Source organism: Oncorhynchus mykiss, chromosome 3 (genome assembly GCF_013265735.2).
Source record: "Oncorhynchus mykiss isolate Arlee chromosome 3, USDA_OmykA_1.1, whole genome shotgun sequence".
Lineage (NCBI taxonomy): Eukaryota > Metazoa > Chordata > Actinopteri > Salmoniformes > Salmonidae > Oncorhynchus > Oncorhynchus mykiss.
This window is the reverse complement of record NC_048567.1, coordinates 26,466,209-26,484,876: the sequence shown is the minus strand read 5'-3', so window position 1 is coordinate 26,484,876 and position 18,668 is coordinate 26,466,209. Positions and strand designations below refer to the sequence as shown.

The 18,668-nt window shown below is 40.9% G+C and overlaps 2 protein-coding genes across 2 annotated transcripts in view; one reads left to right on the top strand and one right to left on the bottom strand.

The window, feature by feature from the left end:
* LOC110503983 (gamma-aminobutyric acid type B receptor subunit 1) overlaps positions 1-9,779 on the top strand; it is a 48,963-nt gene extending 39,184 nt beyond the window's left edge. Inside the window, exons 18-24 of the mRNA XM_036973530.1 lie at positions 120-236; positions 2,651-2,758; positions 4,982-5,075; positions 5,826-5,953; positions 7,187-7,315; positions 7,614-7,757; positions 8,186-9,779. Coding sequence (XP_036829425.1) covers positions 120-236; positions 2,651-2,758; positions 4,982-5,075; positions 5,826-5,953; positions 7,187-7,315; positions 7,614-7,757; positions 8,186-8,476 — 1,011 coding nt within the window. The 3' untranslated portion in view covers positions 8,477-9,779. The remainder of the gene's footprint in view (positions 1-119; positions 237-2,650; positions 2,759-4,981; positions 5,076-5,825; positions 5,954-7,186; positions 7,316-7,613; positions 7,758-8,185) is intronic.
* A 2,234-nt stretch (positions 9,780-12,013) lies between these two features.
* Positions 12,014-14,404, bottom strand: tnf (tumor necrosis factor). Its single transcript, NM_001124374.1, is given in 6 exon segments — positions 12,014-12,259; positions 12,489-12,536; positions 12,581-13,317; positions 13,713-13,772; positions 13,911-13,959; positions 14,049-14,404. Coding segments are annotated over 4 exon segments (768 nt in total). The 5' UTR covers positions 14,268-14,404; the 3' UTR covers positions 12,014-12,259; positions 12,489-12,536; positions 12,581-12,877.
* Between the last annotated feature and the right edge of the window lie 4,264 nt (positions 14,405-18,668).

The following is an 18,668-nucleotide window of genomic DNA, read 5'->3' as shown; positions in this document are numbered from 1 at the left end:
TCTCCTCTCATTATCAATACCATTTTGCTTTATTGGCATAATAAAAATAGCATTTGTATTGCCAAAAAAAGTAAAAAATATTGAATCATCAAAATTTCTCTCTTTCCCTCTCTGTCTAGTTCCGTCTGTGGCTGCTCGGCCTGGGCTTCAGTCTGGCCTATGGCAGCATGTTCACCAAGATTTGGTGGGTACACAATCTCTTCACAAAGAAGGAGGAGAAGAAGGAGAAGAGGAAGGTAATCCTTTTAAGAGGGCCAGAGGAGGGAACAGGGAAGCTCCAGAGTCTACAGTACTAAATGTGTGGTGCTGGCAGATAAACAATACCCTTCAACTTTAGAGTAAGGTTACATAAGCCTCTGGGAGATGTGCTTTGCTCTGCATGTTAAAGTATCTCTGTATATTCTCTACTCTGGGATATACTGCAGTAGAGTACAGTAGAGTAGAGTACAGTAGAGTAGAGCAGAGTAGAATAGAGTACATTAGAGTAGAATAGAGTAGAATAGACAACAGAGTAGAATAGAGTACCTTAGAGTAGAGTACAATAGAATAGAGTAAAGTAAAGTACAGTAGAGCAGAGTAGAATAGAATACAGTAGAGTAGAATAGAATACAGTAGAGTGCAGTAGAGTACAGTAGAGTACAGTAGAGTAGAATAGAATACAGTAGAGTGCAGTAGAGTACAGTAGAGTACAGTAGAGTAGAGTAGAATAGAGTAGAATAGAATACAGTAGAGTACAGTAGAGTAGAATAGAATACAGTAGAGTGCAGTAGAGTACAGTAGAGTAGAATATAATACAGTAGAGTACATTAGAGTACAGTAGAGTAGAATAGAATACAATAGAGTGCAGTAGAGTACAGTAGAGTAGAGTAGAATAGAATACAGTAGAGTGCTGTAGAGTACAGTAGAGTACAGTAGAGTAGAGTAGAATAGAGTAGAATAGAATACAGTAGAGTACAGTAGAGTAGAATAGAATACAGTAGAGTGCATTAGAGTACAGTAGAGTAGAATATAATACAGTAGAGTACAGTAGAGTACAGTACAGTAGAGTAGAATAGAGTACAGTAGAGACAGAGACGGGAGTCACACAGACATACGTACGCACACACTCACTCACTCACTCACTCACTCACTCACTCACTCACTCACTCACTCACTCACTCACACGCATACAGAAAGATACCTACACACACACTCATACCCGTGATGTGCACACTATCAACTTGATTACCTATGCACGTGTGTGTCCTCTCTAAGACAGTGTGTCCTGTAGCTGGGAAAACACTGTGTGTGTGTGTCCTCTCTAAGACAGTGTGTCCTGTAGCTGGGAAAACACTGTGTGTGTGTCCTCTCTAAGATAGTGTGTCCTGTAACTGGGAAAACACTGTGTGTGTGTGTGTCCTCTCTAAGATAGTGTGTCCTGTAGCTGGGAAAACACTGTGTGTGTGTGTCCTCTCTAAGACAGTGTGTCCTGTAGCTGGGAAAACACTGTGTGTGTGTCCTCTCTAAGACAGTGTGTCCTGTAGCTGGGAAAACACTGTGTGTGTGTGTCCTCTCTAAGACAGTGTGTCCTGTAGCTGGGAAAACACTGTGTGTGTGTGTCCTCTCTAAGATAGTGTGTCCTGAAGCTGGGAAAACACTGTGTGTGTGTGTCCTCTCTAAGATAGTGTGTCCTGTAGCTGGGAAAACACTGTGTGTGTGTGTCCTCTCTAAGACAGTGTGTCCTGTAGCTGGGAAAACACTGTGTGTGTGTCCTCTCTAAGACAGTGTGTCCTGTAGCTGGGAAAACACTGTGTGTGTGTCCTCTCTAAGATAGTGTGTCCTGAAGCTGGGAAAACACTGCGTGTGTGTCCTCTCTAAGATAGTGTGTCCTGAAGCTGGGAAAACACTGCGTGTGTGTGATGTGTTATGGGAATTCTTCTAAGTCCTAATCAGAAGAATGAGAGATTAAGCCATTTATGGAGCATTTATGAATATGTATGAATATTAAAGTTCTATGTGGAAATCCAACCTTCCAGGGCTTTATTAGTTGAGCCAATGGAAGACGAATCAGGTTGACTTTCAACTCTCTTTAATGGCCATGCAAGGGCAATTTGCTAAAGAGCTCTGTGAAAGTACTTTTAAAAAGTTTCCAAGTCAGAATATGGAAAGACTAGTGAAGGCAGTCAAATCATTTCATGCACTTGAAGAGAACAGGTGACAAGGTCTATGTGATACGGTTTGGTTATGTCTGGGGTGAACGGTTGCAGGGCTAGAAGCCAGCCAGAATGAAGTGATGGAAAATGAAGAAGCATGCTGTTTATTTTGCATACATCATTGTTGGACCCCATTTCTTCTTGATATGTTACTCATTCAAAAACCACTGCTGTGCATTTTGCATCCACTGCCTAGTAACTCCTCAATTTACACTTAGAATATTTCAACGTTATCGTCTAAATGCCAGTTAATTTATGTGTGCTTCATTTATTTAACCAGGGGAGCCCATTGACATATGAATCTCTTTTTAAAGGGAGCTCTGATAACTGATGTATTCTGTGACTGATACACATATACAATACTGTACTCTGTTGGCATTTTATCTACTGGATGCTTGTGGACTCACCGCATTATCCTTGGTCCTTGGATTGTGATTGGTTCTCCTGTATCCCTGCAGCACCTGGAGCCATGGAAACTCTATGCAACAGTTGGAGTGTTACTAGCCATAGACGTCCTGTCACTCATGATTTGGCAGATTGTGGATCCATTACACATCACAGTAGAGGTACAATGACACTGTCATATCGGTCACACCCCTGGACCTTTTTCCTAATGTTGTTGTGTTACAGACGGGATTCAAAATATATATATTTTTGTCAATACCCCAAAATGACAAAAATGAAAACATGTTTTTAGATTTTTCTGCAAATGTTTTGATTTTATACAGAAATATCACATTTACATAAGTATTCACACTCCTGAGTCAGTACTTGGTAGAAGCACCTTTGGCAGCGTTTACAACTGTGAGTCTTTGTGAGTACGTCTCTAAGAGCTTTCCACACCTGGATTGTGCTACATTGTTCTTTTCAAAATTCTTCAACTCTGTCAAATTGGTTGTTGATCATTGCTAGACATCTATTTTCAGGTCTTGCCATATATTTTCAAGCAGATTTAACTTGGCCACTCAGGAACATTCACTGTCTTCTTGGTCCAGTATAGAGTTGGCCTTGTGTTTTGGATTATTGTCCTGCTGAAAGATGAATTCATCTCCCAGTGTCTGGTGGACAAAAAGACTGAAACAGATTTTCCTCTAGGATTTTGCCTGTGCTAAGCTCCATTTCTTTTTTTATTATGAAAAACTCCCCAGTCCTTAATAATTACAAGCATACCCATAACATGATTCAGCCACCATTATGCTTGAAAATATGGAGAGTGGTATTCAGTAATGTGTTGTATTGAATTTGCTCTAAACAGAACACTTTGTATTCAGGACCAAAAAATATAATTGCTTTGCCACATTTTTTTCAGTATTACTTTAAGTGTCTTGTTGCAAACAGGATGTATATTTTGGAATACTTTTTATTCTGTAAAGGCTTCCTTCTTTTCACTCCATCAGTTAGGTTAGTATTGGGGTGGAAGGTAGCCTAGTGATTAGAGCGTTGGGCCAGTAACCGAAAGGTTGTCGAATCAAGTCCCCGAGCTGACAAGGTAATAATCTGTTGTTCTGCCCCTGAACAAGGCAGTTAACCCACCGTTCCTAGGCCGTCATTGTAAATAAGTATTTGTTCTTCACTGACTTGCCTAGTTAAATGAAAATTGTGGTGTAATAACATTGTTGATCCATCCTCAGTTTTCTCCTATCCCAGCCATTAAACTGTAACTGGTTTAAAGTCATCATTGGTCTTATGGTGAAATCCCTGAGCGGTTTCCTTCCTCTCTGGCAACTCGGTGTATTGATACACCATCCAAACTGTAAGTTAATAACTTCACCATGCTCAAAAGGGATATTCAATGTCTGCTTTTTTTTCATTTTGACCCATTTACGAAAAGGCTTCTTTGCGAGGCATTGGAAAACATCCCTGGTCTTTGTGGTTGAATCTGTGTTTGAAATTCACTGCCCGACTGAGGGACCTTACAGATAATTGTATATCTGGGGTACAGGGATGAGGTAGTCATTCAAAAATCATGTTAAACACTATTATTGCACACAGAGTGAGTCCATGCAACTTTACTACTGAACTTATTTAGACTTGCCATAAAAAGGACTTTGAATATTTATTGACTCAAGACATTCCAGCCTTTCATTTGTTATTATTTTGTAAACATTTCTAAAAACATAATTTCACTTTGACATTATGGGGTATTGTGTGTAGGCCAGTGACCAAAAATCTAAATGTAATCCATTTTAAATTCAGGCAGTAACACAACAAAATTCCTTATTCGAAAGGCACTCGCACATCTGAGCTATCTTTTTTTGCAGTGGCATGGTAACAGTTGAATAACATGAGAAAAAACAATAAACCCGCACACCGCTCTTGATAGTATCGCTGTTCTTTAATTGGCTTTTACGTATCGGCCACACGGCCTTCGTCAGGCTGTAACAAAATGTGTAAGAAGTCAAGGGGTGTGAATACCTTCTGAAGGCACTGTACTCTATGTGGTATTAGCTTTCGTATGTAAGCACTGTCACATGTCTAGTGTTCAACAACAGATTATTGCTTTGATGTCAGCCATCTTATTGTTCATTTACTTTCTACTTGTCAGTTTTAAAGTGAATGAATTGCGGATATCACACGGAATGTCGTTCACTCTGTCTCCTGTTCTCTCTCACTTTCCCTCTCACTTCCTCTCTTACTTCCTCTCTCTCTCCCGCTCTCTCTCTGTCGCTCTCCCTGTCTCTCTCTCCCTCTTTCTTTGTTTCTTTGTTTCTCTCTCTCTCTCTCTCTCTCTCTCTCTCTCTCTCTCTCACTCTCACACACTTCTTCCCCCACCCTCTCTCTCTGAGTAGAAGTTCACTAGGGAGGCCCCTAAAGGAGACTTGGATGTCCTGATTCAGCCCCTCCTGGAGCACTGCACTTCAGAGAAGATGAACACATGGCTCGGTATCCCTCCTCTATTCCTTACTCCTTCTCTCTTATCTGTACTTCTCTCTCTCACTCCCTTGTTCCCTCTTTTTTCCCACTCTCTCACTCCCTCAATCCCCAGTCCATTCATTGTAAATGAAACACTCCTCGTATCTCAGCCCCCCACATTAGCTTTCTCTCTTTTTTTTGTCTGATCCCACTTTTTCCTCCACTCATTCTTCTCACTCCTCTCCTCTCCCCTCCTCTCACTCACTCAAGACAGTCATTCCCTGACTTTATCTTTCCCTCATATGCTTTTTATCTTCTCCTTTCATTTGTCTTTCTCTCACTATTGCCATACTGCCTCTCGTCCGAACAGTGGCAGCTCTTCTGAATGCATAATACTGTCAAATTCAATTAATATGAGTCACAAACTGTGCCATTGCCCAATAGCATTCCCTCTCTGTGCTATGCAAATATATTGTCACCCCACTGAGCGACGTAATGAAAGAACAATGGACACTTGGACAGAAGAAATAAAGGGGAATATGCATTACCTTTAGTCAACTGCCTAACATCACTCCATCGTCTTCACTTTCTCTCTCTCTCTCTCTCTCTCTCTCTCTCTCTCTCTCATTCTGTCTCTCTCTCTCTCTCTCTCTCTCTCTCATCCTGTCTCTCTCTCTCTCTCTTTCTCTCTCATTCTGTCTCTCTCTCTCTCTCTCTCATTCTGTCTCTCTCTCTCATTCTCTCTCTCTCTCCTACTTTGTCTCTCTCTCTCTCCACCAGGTGTAGTGTATGGCTACAAGGGACTGCTGCTGTTGCTGGGGATATTTCTGGCCTACGAGACCAAGTCTGTTTCCACGGAGAAGATCAATGACCATCGAGCCGTGGGGATGGCTATTTACAACGTGGCTGTGAGTCTCAACCATCACAGGGGGAGTGCTCTGGTTTCCGCTCTGCATTTTAGGCAGTCCATCGAGCGAAGGAACTCAAAGCAACAATTAACTACTGGTAGAAAGGTAGCAGGGGCTAGGCATTGTCTCAGTGTGGACATGAGATTCAATGATTTATTAGTGCATAGTGATAACATACGGCTAAGGCTTGTTATTTCTGGTGGTAAGCATGTGCTCATAAATATATTTTTGGAAGACATATTTTTGGCGCTAAAGCAAAATGTTAGTGCTATACTTAAACAATCATTCTAATTTGATTTGAATCGGTGAAGGATCATCACCAGTAGAGGTATTTAAGCTTCACTTTAACTGATATAGCAGCGATAACATACAGTACCGTTCCACCATGTAAGTTTTGCAAACAAGTAGCCATAGCCATTCGGTAACCCTCACACAGGTGAGCAAATCCATTAGATGTCTGGTAATGTAGACTTTTGCTGGAACAAACCACTGCTCTTACACAGGCAACATTTTTTAAATAACTTTAGCTTTAGGCTGGGTTACTATTTCGGCTCAACAATGTGCAAACATTTTAGTACTCTCTGAACAAGGATTTACATAATTGCCAGAACTTGCCCAGATTCCCATCTCAAAACAGCTTAATGAGGAACCGAAACACTTATGACTGAAAACCACCCACAGTTTTACTTCTTTTGACTGCGCATTTGCTGTGGGGCGGTTATGCAATTATAAAGTACATACAGTCAAAAAAAAATTTGCAAGGCAGAGGAAAGAACATTTAATTGATCAGTCATTCATATAGCTTGTTGAAATCGTTAAACACAGCTGCAGGTCCGGACAAATGGAAAGCTTAGATGTTGATTTCACCATTTTATTTAATTGTGTATATTTCGTGGTGTAATACACATAGATAAATGATACAATTCCCTACAACAATGGTGCCCCATATGAGGTCGAATCCTTTAAAATGGCCTCCTTGTTGGGAAGCAGAGAGCTTTTGGAAGGCTTGATATTGTGATGATGTGCCAGTATGGCCACTATGACTTTATAATGATGTTTTCATATGAGGAATCTCGTTGGAATGATAAGCAGCTGCCGACTGCTTTTTTAGATCTTATTTTCCTCTCTCACCTCTCTCTTGATATTTACCTCTTTGTTTCTCTCAATCTCTCTCTTTCTCTCTCTCTCTCTCTCTCTCTCTCTCTCTCTCTCTCAATCCTCCCGTCTCTGCAGGTGTTGTGCATGATCACGGCTCCCGTCACTATGATCCTCACATCACAGCAGGATGCTTCCTTTGCCTTTGCCGCTCTGGCCATAGTGTTCTCTGTCTACATCACCCTGGTGGTGCTCTTTGTGCCCAAGGTACAGTATACTTTATAGAACAGGGTTGTGTCCCAAACGGCACCCTATTCCCTTTATAGTGCGTTACTTTGGACCAGGGCTCTGCTCGAAAATAGTGCACTGTATAGGGAATAGGGTGCCATTTGGGACGTAGCCTAGGACTGAGTCATTTAGCAGCCGTGTTTAATGTACACTTGCATCAGCACTCGAAACAAAGTTTCAATACTTTCTTCAATGTTAACATTTCCAAATTCACATATAGTATATGGTTCGTCTCTGTCTCTCTGGCTGTGTAGAGTAAAACTCTATTCTATTCTAGATGCGCAGGCTGATTACACGTGGTGAGTGGCAGTCAGAGCAGCAGGACACGCTGAAGACCGGCTCGTCCACCAACAACAACGATGAGGAGAAGTCTCGCCAGCTGGAGAGAGAGAACCGTGAACTTCAGAAGATCATACAGGAGGTACAGTACACACTTTATGATGCACCTTAGCTGTCAACATAGAATCACAATACATCTAGATTGAAATATGTCTAATACGTATAATATACATCTGAATTATTGGAACTAGTAATCAATCATTCAGCCAATCTTTATCATACAGGTGGTACTATAATACACACTCACTTTGATACCTTAGATATCAAAATATAATCAAAATGCATTTATTAAAATACATCTAATACGTCTGAATTATTTGACCTAGCAAACAACCAATCAATCTTTCCAATCATTCATTTTTATTATATTTTACTAAGATATGCATTTGGTTTGATTAATACTTGATGAATACATGTCTAATTCATGCTCAATTAATGCGTAATGAAGGATTCCTCTTTACCCATGAGTGTCCAGTATTAATAAGACCTCTTCCTCTTCCGTGCTCTCAGAAAGAGCAGAGGGTATCGGAGCTCCGCAACCAGCTGGTTGAGAGACAGGCCCTGCGCAACCGACGACGGCCCTCATCCGGCACCAACCAGAACCACAGCAACTCGTCCCCGCCCTCTTCCCAGCCAGACCCCAAGTCTCTCCTGCCCCCACCCGGTTACCCCAACCCCGCGTCGGACAATCACTCCTCCTTACCCCCCTCCTTCTCCAACTCCTCCAACCTGTACCAGGCGGACAGCAAGATTAGTCGCAACCACTGTCACAACAGCCAGATCCCCCTGCTCTACAAGTGAAGGGGGTGGGGTGCTAGAAGAGCCCAGAGCGCACGGAGGAACGAACACATATGGAGGCACGGTGACTTTCACTTGTTATGGAAAAAGAGCACAAGCTACTGATATTGACAGAGTGAGTGGAGGCACACGACGGCAGAGGACTTTTCCATTCACTACAGGCTGCTGTGAGGCGAGTCACCCGGGGTAACACCAGTCTTTCTCACAGTCTATCTCACTGTGGGGACCTGAAGCACTTGTGACTAGCAATATGAGTTATTGAATAAGAGACAAGCACATCCCAGAGTAACCCTCAGTCTACTTGTGGAGACAAAAAATGGACAGATCTCCCTTTTTCATTCCTCTTCTTTCCTCCTTCCCTCTGTTTGTTTTCTCGTTCTGTTGTGCAGATGTATCTAGGATCTCCGGGAGGACTTTGTGTACTGTGTGTGTGTTTGCTCCTTTTTGACTCCCATCTCTGCCTATTTGTCTTCTGTTTGTTGAAATAGCGAAGCACATGGTAATTGATTAATATTGTTATTACATAATGTATGATATATTATGTCATGGATTCAATGTTGTGCCCTATATTTAGTTCAATATATATATATATTTTTTTGGGGGGGGGGTGGAAATTGTTCAGATGCAATGATAGTGGGGAAAAAACAGCAGAGTTTCCCAGTGGATTCAATTGACTGGATTTCATATCAAAACGCCATCGAAACTCAAAGTGTAAAGTCATCCTAACTGGGTTTTGGAATGGACAATCCCTCCTTTTGGGACAATAGCAAGATTTTTGTGGATGTTTTGCTGTATACATATTTAGGTACAGCTTTGTATCTTCAATCACATGTTTTCTGTTGTATCCGCTTGAATAGATGAAACCCATTTGATAAGAAAACGGTGTCATGTGATATGTAACCTAATCCGTTTTCTATGTACCATCCTTTTGAACGTTTTCAATTGGACTTGAATGGATATGTTCCCGACATTTCGAAATTTTCTTGGACACCTCATAGATATTGAATGGAAGCCCACCCTGCTGGAGACTTGAAGTGGCATATTTATTATGCATCATTCTTCCTTGCCTTTTAATTTTCTTTGTCAATAACTGTTTTTCCTTAAAGACAATCTGAATATAAATGTAAATGTGAGTGTACATGCCTGCCACCCGTTGGTCTTATATTTGACGTTTCTTCCGAAGTTCCCCTCCGATTTTAGCTTTGTACAACCACGTTTGTGAACGTGACGACGAAGAATATATGTAACGGTTTTGTAAAGGATTCTGACATGCGTATACGACAGTTAATATATATGTGCAATCCCATTCATTAGCAATTTGTCAAAATGTATGAAGCAATGATATAACACAGCTTTGTCGGTAAGTAACGTACGAGACGTTACTTTTCCAAATAGCGTGATCTCATGTTGCACTATAGTTCCAAACAAAGTTTCAGGTCGGGATTTTGTTGCCATTCTAATGACATACTGTAGCTCAGGGTATAGGAAAGTGAGATATATAACTTCTCCATAGGAAGTTATTGGATGAAATAGTCCATATGTATTAACTGTACATGGAGGACATTGGGTAATATTGTAATATATGTATGCCGAAGATTATTTAGAGAAATATACTCTTGCACACTGAGTGTACAACACATTAGGAACACCTTCCTAATATTGAGTTACAGACCCTTTTTTTACCCTCAGAACAGCCTCAATTGGCCGGGAAATGGCCGTACAAGGTGTTGAAAGCGTTCCACAGGGATGCTGGCCCATGTTGACGCCAGTGCTTCTCACAGTTGTGTCAAGTTGGCTGGATGTCCTTTGGGTGGCGGACAATTCTTGATACACACGGGAAACTGTGGTGAAAAATCCAGAGCGTTGCAGTTCTTGACACACTCAAACCGGTGCGCCTGGCACCTACTACCATACCCTGTTCAAAGGCTCTGAAGTCTTTTGTCTTGCCCGCTCACCCTCTGACTGGCTCACATACACAGTCCATGTCTCAGTTGTCTCAAGGCTTAAAAATCCTTCTTTAACCTTTCTCCTCCCCTTCATCAACACTGATTGAAGTGGATTTAACAGGTGGCATCAATAAGGGATCATAGCTTTCATCTGGATTCACTTGTTCAGTCTATGTCATGGAAAGAGCAGGTGTTCCTAATGTTTTGTACATGCAGTGTATATAACTGGATTTGAAGATATTTGTATACACTATATTTACAATTTTAAATGTTAATACAATGTCAGATTATATGCATTCAAATATATGGATAATCATAGTTAAATAAACCCATTGTTTTTCACTGAATTTATGTGTATCGTGTTGTGTCAATTGGACTAATAAGGAACAGAATTTAATTTAAACACCCTCATCAACCCTGAAATGTGACAAAACACTTCATTATAGGTTGAATGGGCATTTTATGACAGACAATATGTGGTATCATAACCATGTCCAAAGGGACAAGCATGTCACACACACAGCTGTTTTAACCACTAGATGTCACCATCAGTTAATGACACCCAAGGGATTCTGTTGTTTATTCATCTAGAATCTACATTCATATTGAACGATAGCCCTCCCAGGATCAAAAGTCATTTCAGTCCCGTACAATCTGCTTCCACTTCATAATTGATTGACCTATTAACCAATGGGTATTGGTGTCATTTCTTATCAGAAGGCAATATGAACTCAAAGATTGAGATCGTAATATGAGCTGCAAGTGAAAGGCAGACATATGTTACACAACAGCCAGCTGCAAAGAGTCATGGTAAATGACAGCCTCATCTTGGAACAATATTTTTTTTTTTACCTTTATTTAACTAGGCAAGTCAGTTAAGAACAAATTCTTATTTACAATAACGGCCTACCCCGGGCCAAACCCAGACGACGCTGGGCCAATTGTGCACCGCCCTATGGGACTCCCAATCACAGCCGGATGTGATACAGCCTGAGGATGTTTGTGGGACAAACACATTTTCTCATGCACAACTTGTATTTCAGCTCAGATGTTCACATCCCGCCACCCATCCACCTGGCTGAAAACCTATGATGCTTTCAAGGAGGAGGAGGAATAAGGTCAGTGGGGGGAATCCCCAGACATGGCTTAAGGCATATGTGGGCCCTCTCACTTGAGACAGCGGAAAATAAATAAGGGAATTTCCCTTGTTTTGGTCTGACATCATTGGGGATGCACTTTGTATTACAATTTCTGGTGCAAGCTGCTCAAGAACAGATGTAGGGCTTTAATTCAACCTGTATCGCTGAAGTTGAGCGTTATGGAGTGATTGAAATTTAAAGGCAATGTTAGCGGAGACTGCATTCACGGTGAACGCTGCACATGTCGGCTCAATCTGAAATGACCTTTACATTTCTATCGCGGAGTCTGTAACGCTTAAACTTTACAAAATGAATAGAGCCCTTAGTGTTAATGTACTGCTAAAGTCAAAACCTATTTACCCTCAACCACATAAGACAGTTGGATATGTCCAGACCCGCCCGGCCCCGCCCCCCTCCAAACTGCGTAATTAAATACAATCAAACTTTGAGTCTCCTAAAGTTGAGAACATTTGGAATTTATTACAGTTGATTCAAGCACTCTGAATAGGTGACAAATAAAATACACACAATCACATTTAAATAGACATAGTACGTCAATACATTAAATAAAATAACTTAATATTGTAGCAATGTATTCTGATAGGCCTAGTATAGGCTACTGCTAAATCAAAATAACTTATATTACAGTACTCCACAGTAGCCTACTGTATTTTCATATAAATAGTAAATATCATTTTTTTTAAAGTTAACATGTATTTTCATATAAATAGTAAATATAATTTTTTTAAAGTTAATATGTATTTTCATATAAATAGTAAATATCATTTTTTTTAAAGTTAACATGTATTTTCATATAAATAGTAAATATCATTTTTTTAAAGTTAATATGTATTTTCATATAAATAGTAAATATCATTTTTTTTAAAGTTAACATGTATTTTCATATAAATAGTAAATATAATTTTTTTAAAGTTAATATGTATTTTCATATAAATAGTAAATATCATTTTTTTTAAAGTTAACATGTATTTTCATATAAATAGTAAATATCATTTTTTTAAAGTTAATATGTATTTTCATTTAAATAGTATTAAAAAATAAATAAAAGTAAGTTAATATAAAAAACCCAAAGTCATTATATTATTTGGTGCAAAATCTACAATACAGAGAGTGGACAATCATCATGTATGGACAAACAATAATCATTTCTTAAACTTTTTCAGTTGACAAAATAACCATTAAGATTAGACCTATCTCCTTTGAGATGGCTCAGTTACCATAAAATTGCAACACTAAAATAAGAGTTTTAACGTAAAACTTTTAGAACAAATATTCGCCTCTGGCCTGCCTCTCTCTCATCATAGTGCAAACACACCAAAGAAGTTCTTGCCCTGCTCTGGCTCCACGTCGGTCAGTCGATTGGTCTCAGTCCACAGTTTGTCCCCTTCATTCAGCTGAAACACTGCACTAAGGTAAACTGCATTATACCAGCCTTCGCCAATATTGGACTCAGCATTACCGTAGTTTTGTTGACAAACTGACCTTACCCCGCTAAGTAGATTACCCTTATCCCCGATGGAGTCCGAATAGCGCCAAATAACGTGACTCAGAGGAGTGGTACGCTCGCCCGGGCCGTTGCACTTGACCCTAAAAGAAGCCTGGCTGTAAACGAAGAAGAGCCCAGTGTGTGGGATGAGGATTTGGTTCCCTTGTAGCTTGAACCCGCCCTGGGAAAAGGCCTGGCCGTCATCCTTTCTCCACTGCACTGTGTCAGCGGTAAGATTAGGATTGTATTCACCTGGCATTAGAGGGAAGAAAGGCCCATTGTTACAACTTTGAGGCCCCAGGGTCCAGCTGGTAGCTATTTGTTCTTACAAAGCTCTTGTCAATTTACTCTGGAGGCAACAAGAGACAAGCTAATGATTAACCAACTTCCTTGCTTCCTTGTGTTGTGCTTTAATTTTTGTCAATGGAAATGTTTGAAAAAAATCCCAGGGCTTCCCCAATATAAATACTTACTAACCCACTAGACACTGTTTTAAACCTTAAACCTTATTCTTGAATGGGGATGTTTAAAAATAATCCCCTAGCTTCTACAATGGAAAGACACTAAGACATACTAGCCCACTAGACATGTTTTAACCTTCAACAGACACAGTCCAGGCTGTCTGCAAAAGGTTATAGGTCACTCACCCTCTAAATGGATGGCTGCTTTCGCATTGCCGGCAATCTGCTTCAATGTATTGTGGGTATCTGAGGGAGAGAAAAATATTAGTCACGAATAACACTAGCAAAAGCCATGACGTTACCTACAACTGTAACCTTTAATTCAAGCAATTGCAGTGAGAAGAAATTCAATGAAAAAGGGGCATCTGTCAAACAAATAATCACCTTTTGCACCAATGAATATCTCCAGCTGAGGCTCCATTCCGTCCTGCATCTGTGAGAGAAACCAAGAGGATGTTAGTTGATTGTACGGTTCTCCATTTCAGAAATGTGGTAAATGTTAGCCCCATTGGAGTTCCTTACCGTTGCCAGTCTTCCATGCTGACACCAGGCAAAGAGCAGGGCTGCTGCCGCACATAAAGCTGCTATTAAGAGAACGCCACACAGCCTCCATAGCCAACCTCTTGAGGCCTTTCTCTCAGCGACAGCTGTCACTGTTGTCTTGTACACAGGGCCACTGTCCACAAGGCTATTTTCAAGGCCCCTCTCCATGTCTTCAGGTGTCATCGCATACCCCTCCATACTTCTGCTGAATGAGGTTCAAACTCTTGACTCTTGGCTCTTGGTGGCAGTGGAAAAGTCTAGCAACTGAATAATTGCTTCGTATATCTCCTAAATATCTTCTTTGTTTTTACAGAGTTGTAGTTTGATAGGTGTCCTGTGTTTTGCTCGTTTGTTAGAATGGACTTCTGACAGAAGCCCTGTCGTTTTTATGCTCGGCCTGCTACTAGCACAAAAGGGGAAACTCCAGTGATGTCACCCAATGAGTGGAGACATAGCAGAGTTGCAGCAGACTGTGGAGAGATGGTTATGGTTCAAAGGAAAATAAAATCCACAGACCAGCTCTGCCAAACTGGGATTCCAATGGGTAGGTGTGGTTACAGGATAGGGTTAAGGCAAAACAGGACGTTCAACTTGAAAGTGAATTCCTTGTGCAACAGTGTAGTTTTTCTATTTGGTAACCAGAATGTACAGTAACTTCTCAGCTATATACTGAAACTGCATTTACATAAAACAAGGAATTCTCAATAAGTCACATGTGTATTTATTGTGTAATTACACAATGCATGTGAATACCATTAAACTCCATGGTATCTTTGCTACTTAATGCAAAGTGTAGCAAAGCCACTTTTGACTTGAACTTTAGTTAGGGATTTTTATTCAGTCTTATTCACCAGCTGTTTGTAATGCTGTTTGTCTGGTAATAGTCATACATTTAAAATAGTAAACAATTATGGTATTTGTTGATTACATAGAACTTGCTGCACTGAAGTTGCTAATAACTGGATGTAAAATTAATATTTCTACACCTACACAATCACAATACATTCAAAGCTACACAAGGACAGGCTCAGGAGAAACAAAAGACTCAAGCAAAAGTTGGAAATATCCCTCTTTTTGTTTCAGAACTGGTTTCGTACATAACCCTTTCCAAACACCCAAACAGGTTTTTGACTTCTCTTTATTGACCCAATCTGGCTTCTGTATTTCGCTGCCCTCCCTGACTGGTTGTGGGAGTTTGGAGCATAACCCGGTTTATTTGTGGGATTTCCATCACCCATGCACTACCTGAACTGAGTTTTATTTGCATATTGTTTCGTCATCTAATTTCTGTTTCTGTTAGTGATAAACAAGCACTGTATACCTTCAAAACATGGTTAAAACTATAATTTGGCTAAAATATATGGAACAGCATCATAGCTACGTCTATGAATGTGAGAGTGGTTATGCTTAAGTTTGAATTCTCTGTTGTTTCTCGCTTTATTTTTTATTCCTTTTTTTGGTAAAGTGTATTGAGGCTTTTGTTAAATGCACTTGAAATAAACTGTGATTTGATGATTTACATTTCCCCAGTCCCAGTCCTTGGCTGTCTACCAAAACAAGTAACTGGGGTGACCAGACCAGGTAGTTTGGAGCACTGTCACGTAACACTGTTTTACATGCACTGTGTCACTGTTTCCTTATGTATTCTTACGTGAAAATACAAGCACTATAGGTATGACCATCAGTGAAGCTTGGAGTATTGTCACAGTGTTTTATGTATTGTCATTCAGTCGTAATACCTGAGAACTGTTACGTTGGTATAAAGGGTCGGGAGACAGGCGCAGGAATGCGTAATACGGGGACGAAGACCAAACAAACATGTTACAAAAACGCATGGTTGAAACCCAAACAAAAGAGCGAGGAGTACCTCAAATAAATACACACGCGCACAATGATTAACACACTGGACGAGACCCGCAATCATCAAGGGCATGAAAGCCAAAACACACAGTACAGGTACTCACATGCACCAACGGACATTGTAACAACAACCAACCCCCCAATGGAAACCAATATATCCAAATACTAATCTGTGGGAATAGGGGACAGGTGTGCATGATGAAAGTTCCAGAGGGATCCGTGACAAGAACCGAGATCTCACCTCTGATTCATCTCTCAGATTGATTTATGTATTCCTATGTTAGTGTGTAGCAATGTTTCCAAGACTATGACTACCTGCAAATACACGCCAACCGCAAGATCTAGGAAAGAGCAGGGAAGCATTAGGTAATACTTCAGGGTCATCTGAAATATAATACAGGAACCTCTCATACTGAATTATATTGAGGAAAGAAAGAGACCTTTTGATTGTGAGGAACACAAGTATTGTGATAAAGAGAGGAAACATCTACCTGAGACTTCATATCTCGATGCCCTTCCCTCTGCCCTATTAGCAATACCTTCACCTCAATCCTTCCACCCCTCTCTGTAGCAGGGCCGTGGTCCAACCCTTCCTCTCTCTGAAGTCTCAACATTACCCACCACTATCTCTGGCCCTCAAATACTTTGTGGTGGCAGGTAGGCTAGCAGTTAAGAGTGTTGGACCAATAACAGAAAGGTTGTTGGTTTGAATCCCCGAGCAGACTAGGTGATACATCTGGTGATGTACCCTTGAGCATGGCACTTAATGTCAGTTGCTCTTTATGAGCATGTATGCTAAATGACTAAAATATAAAAAGCCTCACATCCCCCTTAAGTAATGATGTAATTGGCCCTACTTTGGATTCACCTATCTGTGACTGAAAACTGGGTCTCCTGCCAGAACAGTGGTATTGGCTTGGGGTCACATGGTTCAAATTTAGGTCTCATCAGGACTCATCACGTGGACCTTGATGACAGAACCAACTGGATATTTCATGTCCATCCAAGTTACCTCAGGGATTACTTCTAGGAACAGAGAAGCAGGCTTTTTCTTACTATTCGATCTGTTTATGTACTAAGATGGTAGTGATACATATCCTTGGGGACATCAGAGGGGTGATTCATTCTGTTTCCTCTCCCATTGGCTGAAAGAGCATTTGATAACAAAATTGTTATCATTGTTATCAAAGTTCTGAAAACATTTTTGTTGTTAAATGCAGATTGTCTCATGAGGTAAGCAGAAGGAAAATAAATTGTGGCCCACACACTCAAATATTCCAACATACTGTATAATGTCACCTTGTTGTGTACAGAAACAGTCAAACACACTGGCTAGTAGTTAGCACAGTAAAGTAGTTATAGTGTATGATAGTGTCAGTGACTTGCAGTCAGGGTAGGCAGGGTAGGTCGTGCTACTCTGTGATAATCTGTCAGGAAGTCTATGTGTAGCTGGTGTATAGGAGTCAGGCGCAGGACAGCAGATATGAGTAAATAAACGTATTTTACTCAACATATAATAAATGCAATACAAAAACAGAGCCCACAACAGCCTACTTCCTACATAGAAACAATCACTCACAAACAAACATGGGGGAACAGAGGGTTAAATAATGAACAGGTAATTGGGGAATTGAAACCAGGTGTGTAAGACAAAGACAAAACAAATGGAAAATGAAAAGTGGATGGCGATGGCTAGAAGGCCAGTGACGTCGACCGCCGAATGCCGCCCGAACAAGGAGAGGGACCGACTTCGGTGGAAGTCGTGACAGTATCCAATTTTTAACAAGCTGTTACGGAAAGCCAAATAAAAACTAAAATTATATAAAAATTGACATTCTTTACATCAAAACATCAGGAAAGGCGCCAGAGTATGCATGCCTTCCTTCCCATCCACTGAAATCCATTTTCACCCCAATTTCGTGATATCCAATTGGTAGTTACAGTCTTGTCCCATTGCTGCAACTCCTGTACGGACTCGGGAGAGGCGAAGGTCGAGAGCCATGCGTCCTCCGAAACACGATCCTGCCAAGCCACACTGCTTCTTGACACACTTCTCGCTTAACCCGGAAACCAGCCACACCAACGTGTTGGAGGAAACACCTTACAACATGCAACCATAGTTAGCGTATATGCACCTAGCCTGCCACAAGGAGTCGCTAGAGCGTGATGGGACAAGGACATCCCGGTCGGCCAAACCCTCCCCTAACCAGGACGACGCTGGGCCAATTGTGCGCCGCCTCATGGGTCTCCAGGTCATGGCCGGCTGCGACACAGGCTGGAATAGAACCAGAGTCTGTAGTGACACCCTAAGCACTGCGAAGCAGTGCCTTAGCCTTCATTTGTTGCATTGAGTGGATTTCATATTTTGCACATGCATATTGTCTAAGCATGTTGTGTGGGTAAGCCTGGGGTAAAATGTACACAACTGGATGTGTCTACATATTTTGGAGCTCGCATACGTTGAACTGAACAAATCTAGCTAGCAAGCAAAAACAACCTGACAAATGAACACCATACTCCACCTCAAACAATTTTCCAAGATGGATTTCTAAGAAAAACTTGGTCAAATTCAGAGAGGGAGACCAACATCTGCGCTCCCTGACCTTCATCAGATGAAGAGACAAAGTCTTCAGATTGGGGCAAAGAAACAATGCTGATGGCCTCTGGATATGATACCTGGCTGTCAAGGAATCAACCGGCTTTCTGCTTTTGGTCTATGGAGAGATTTTCAGCTTTAAC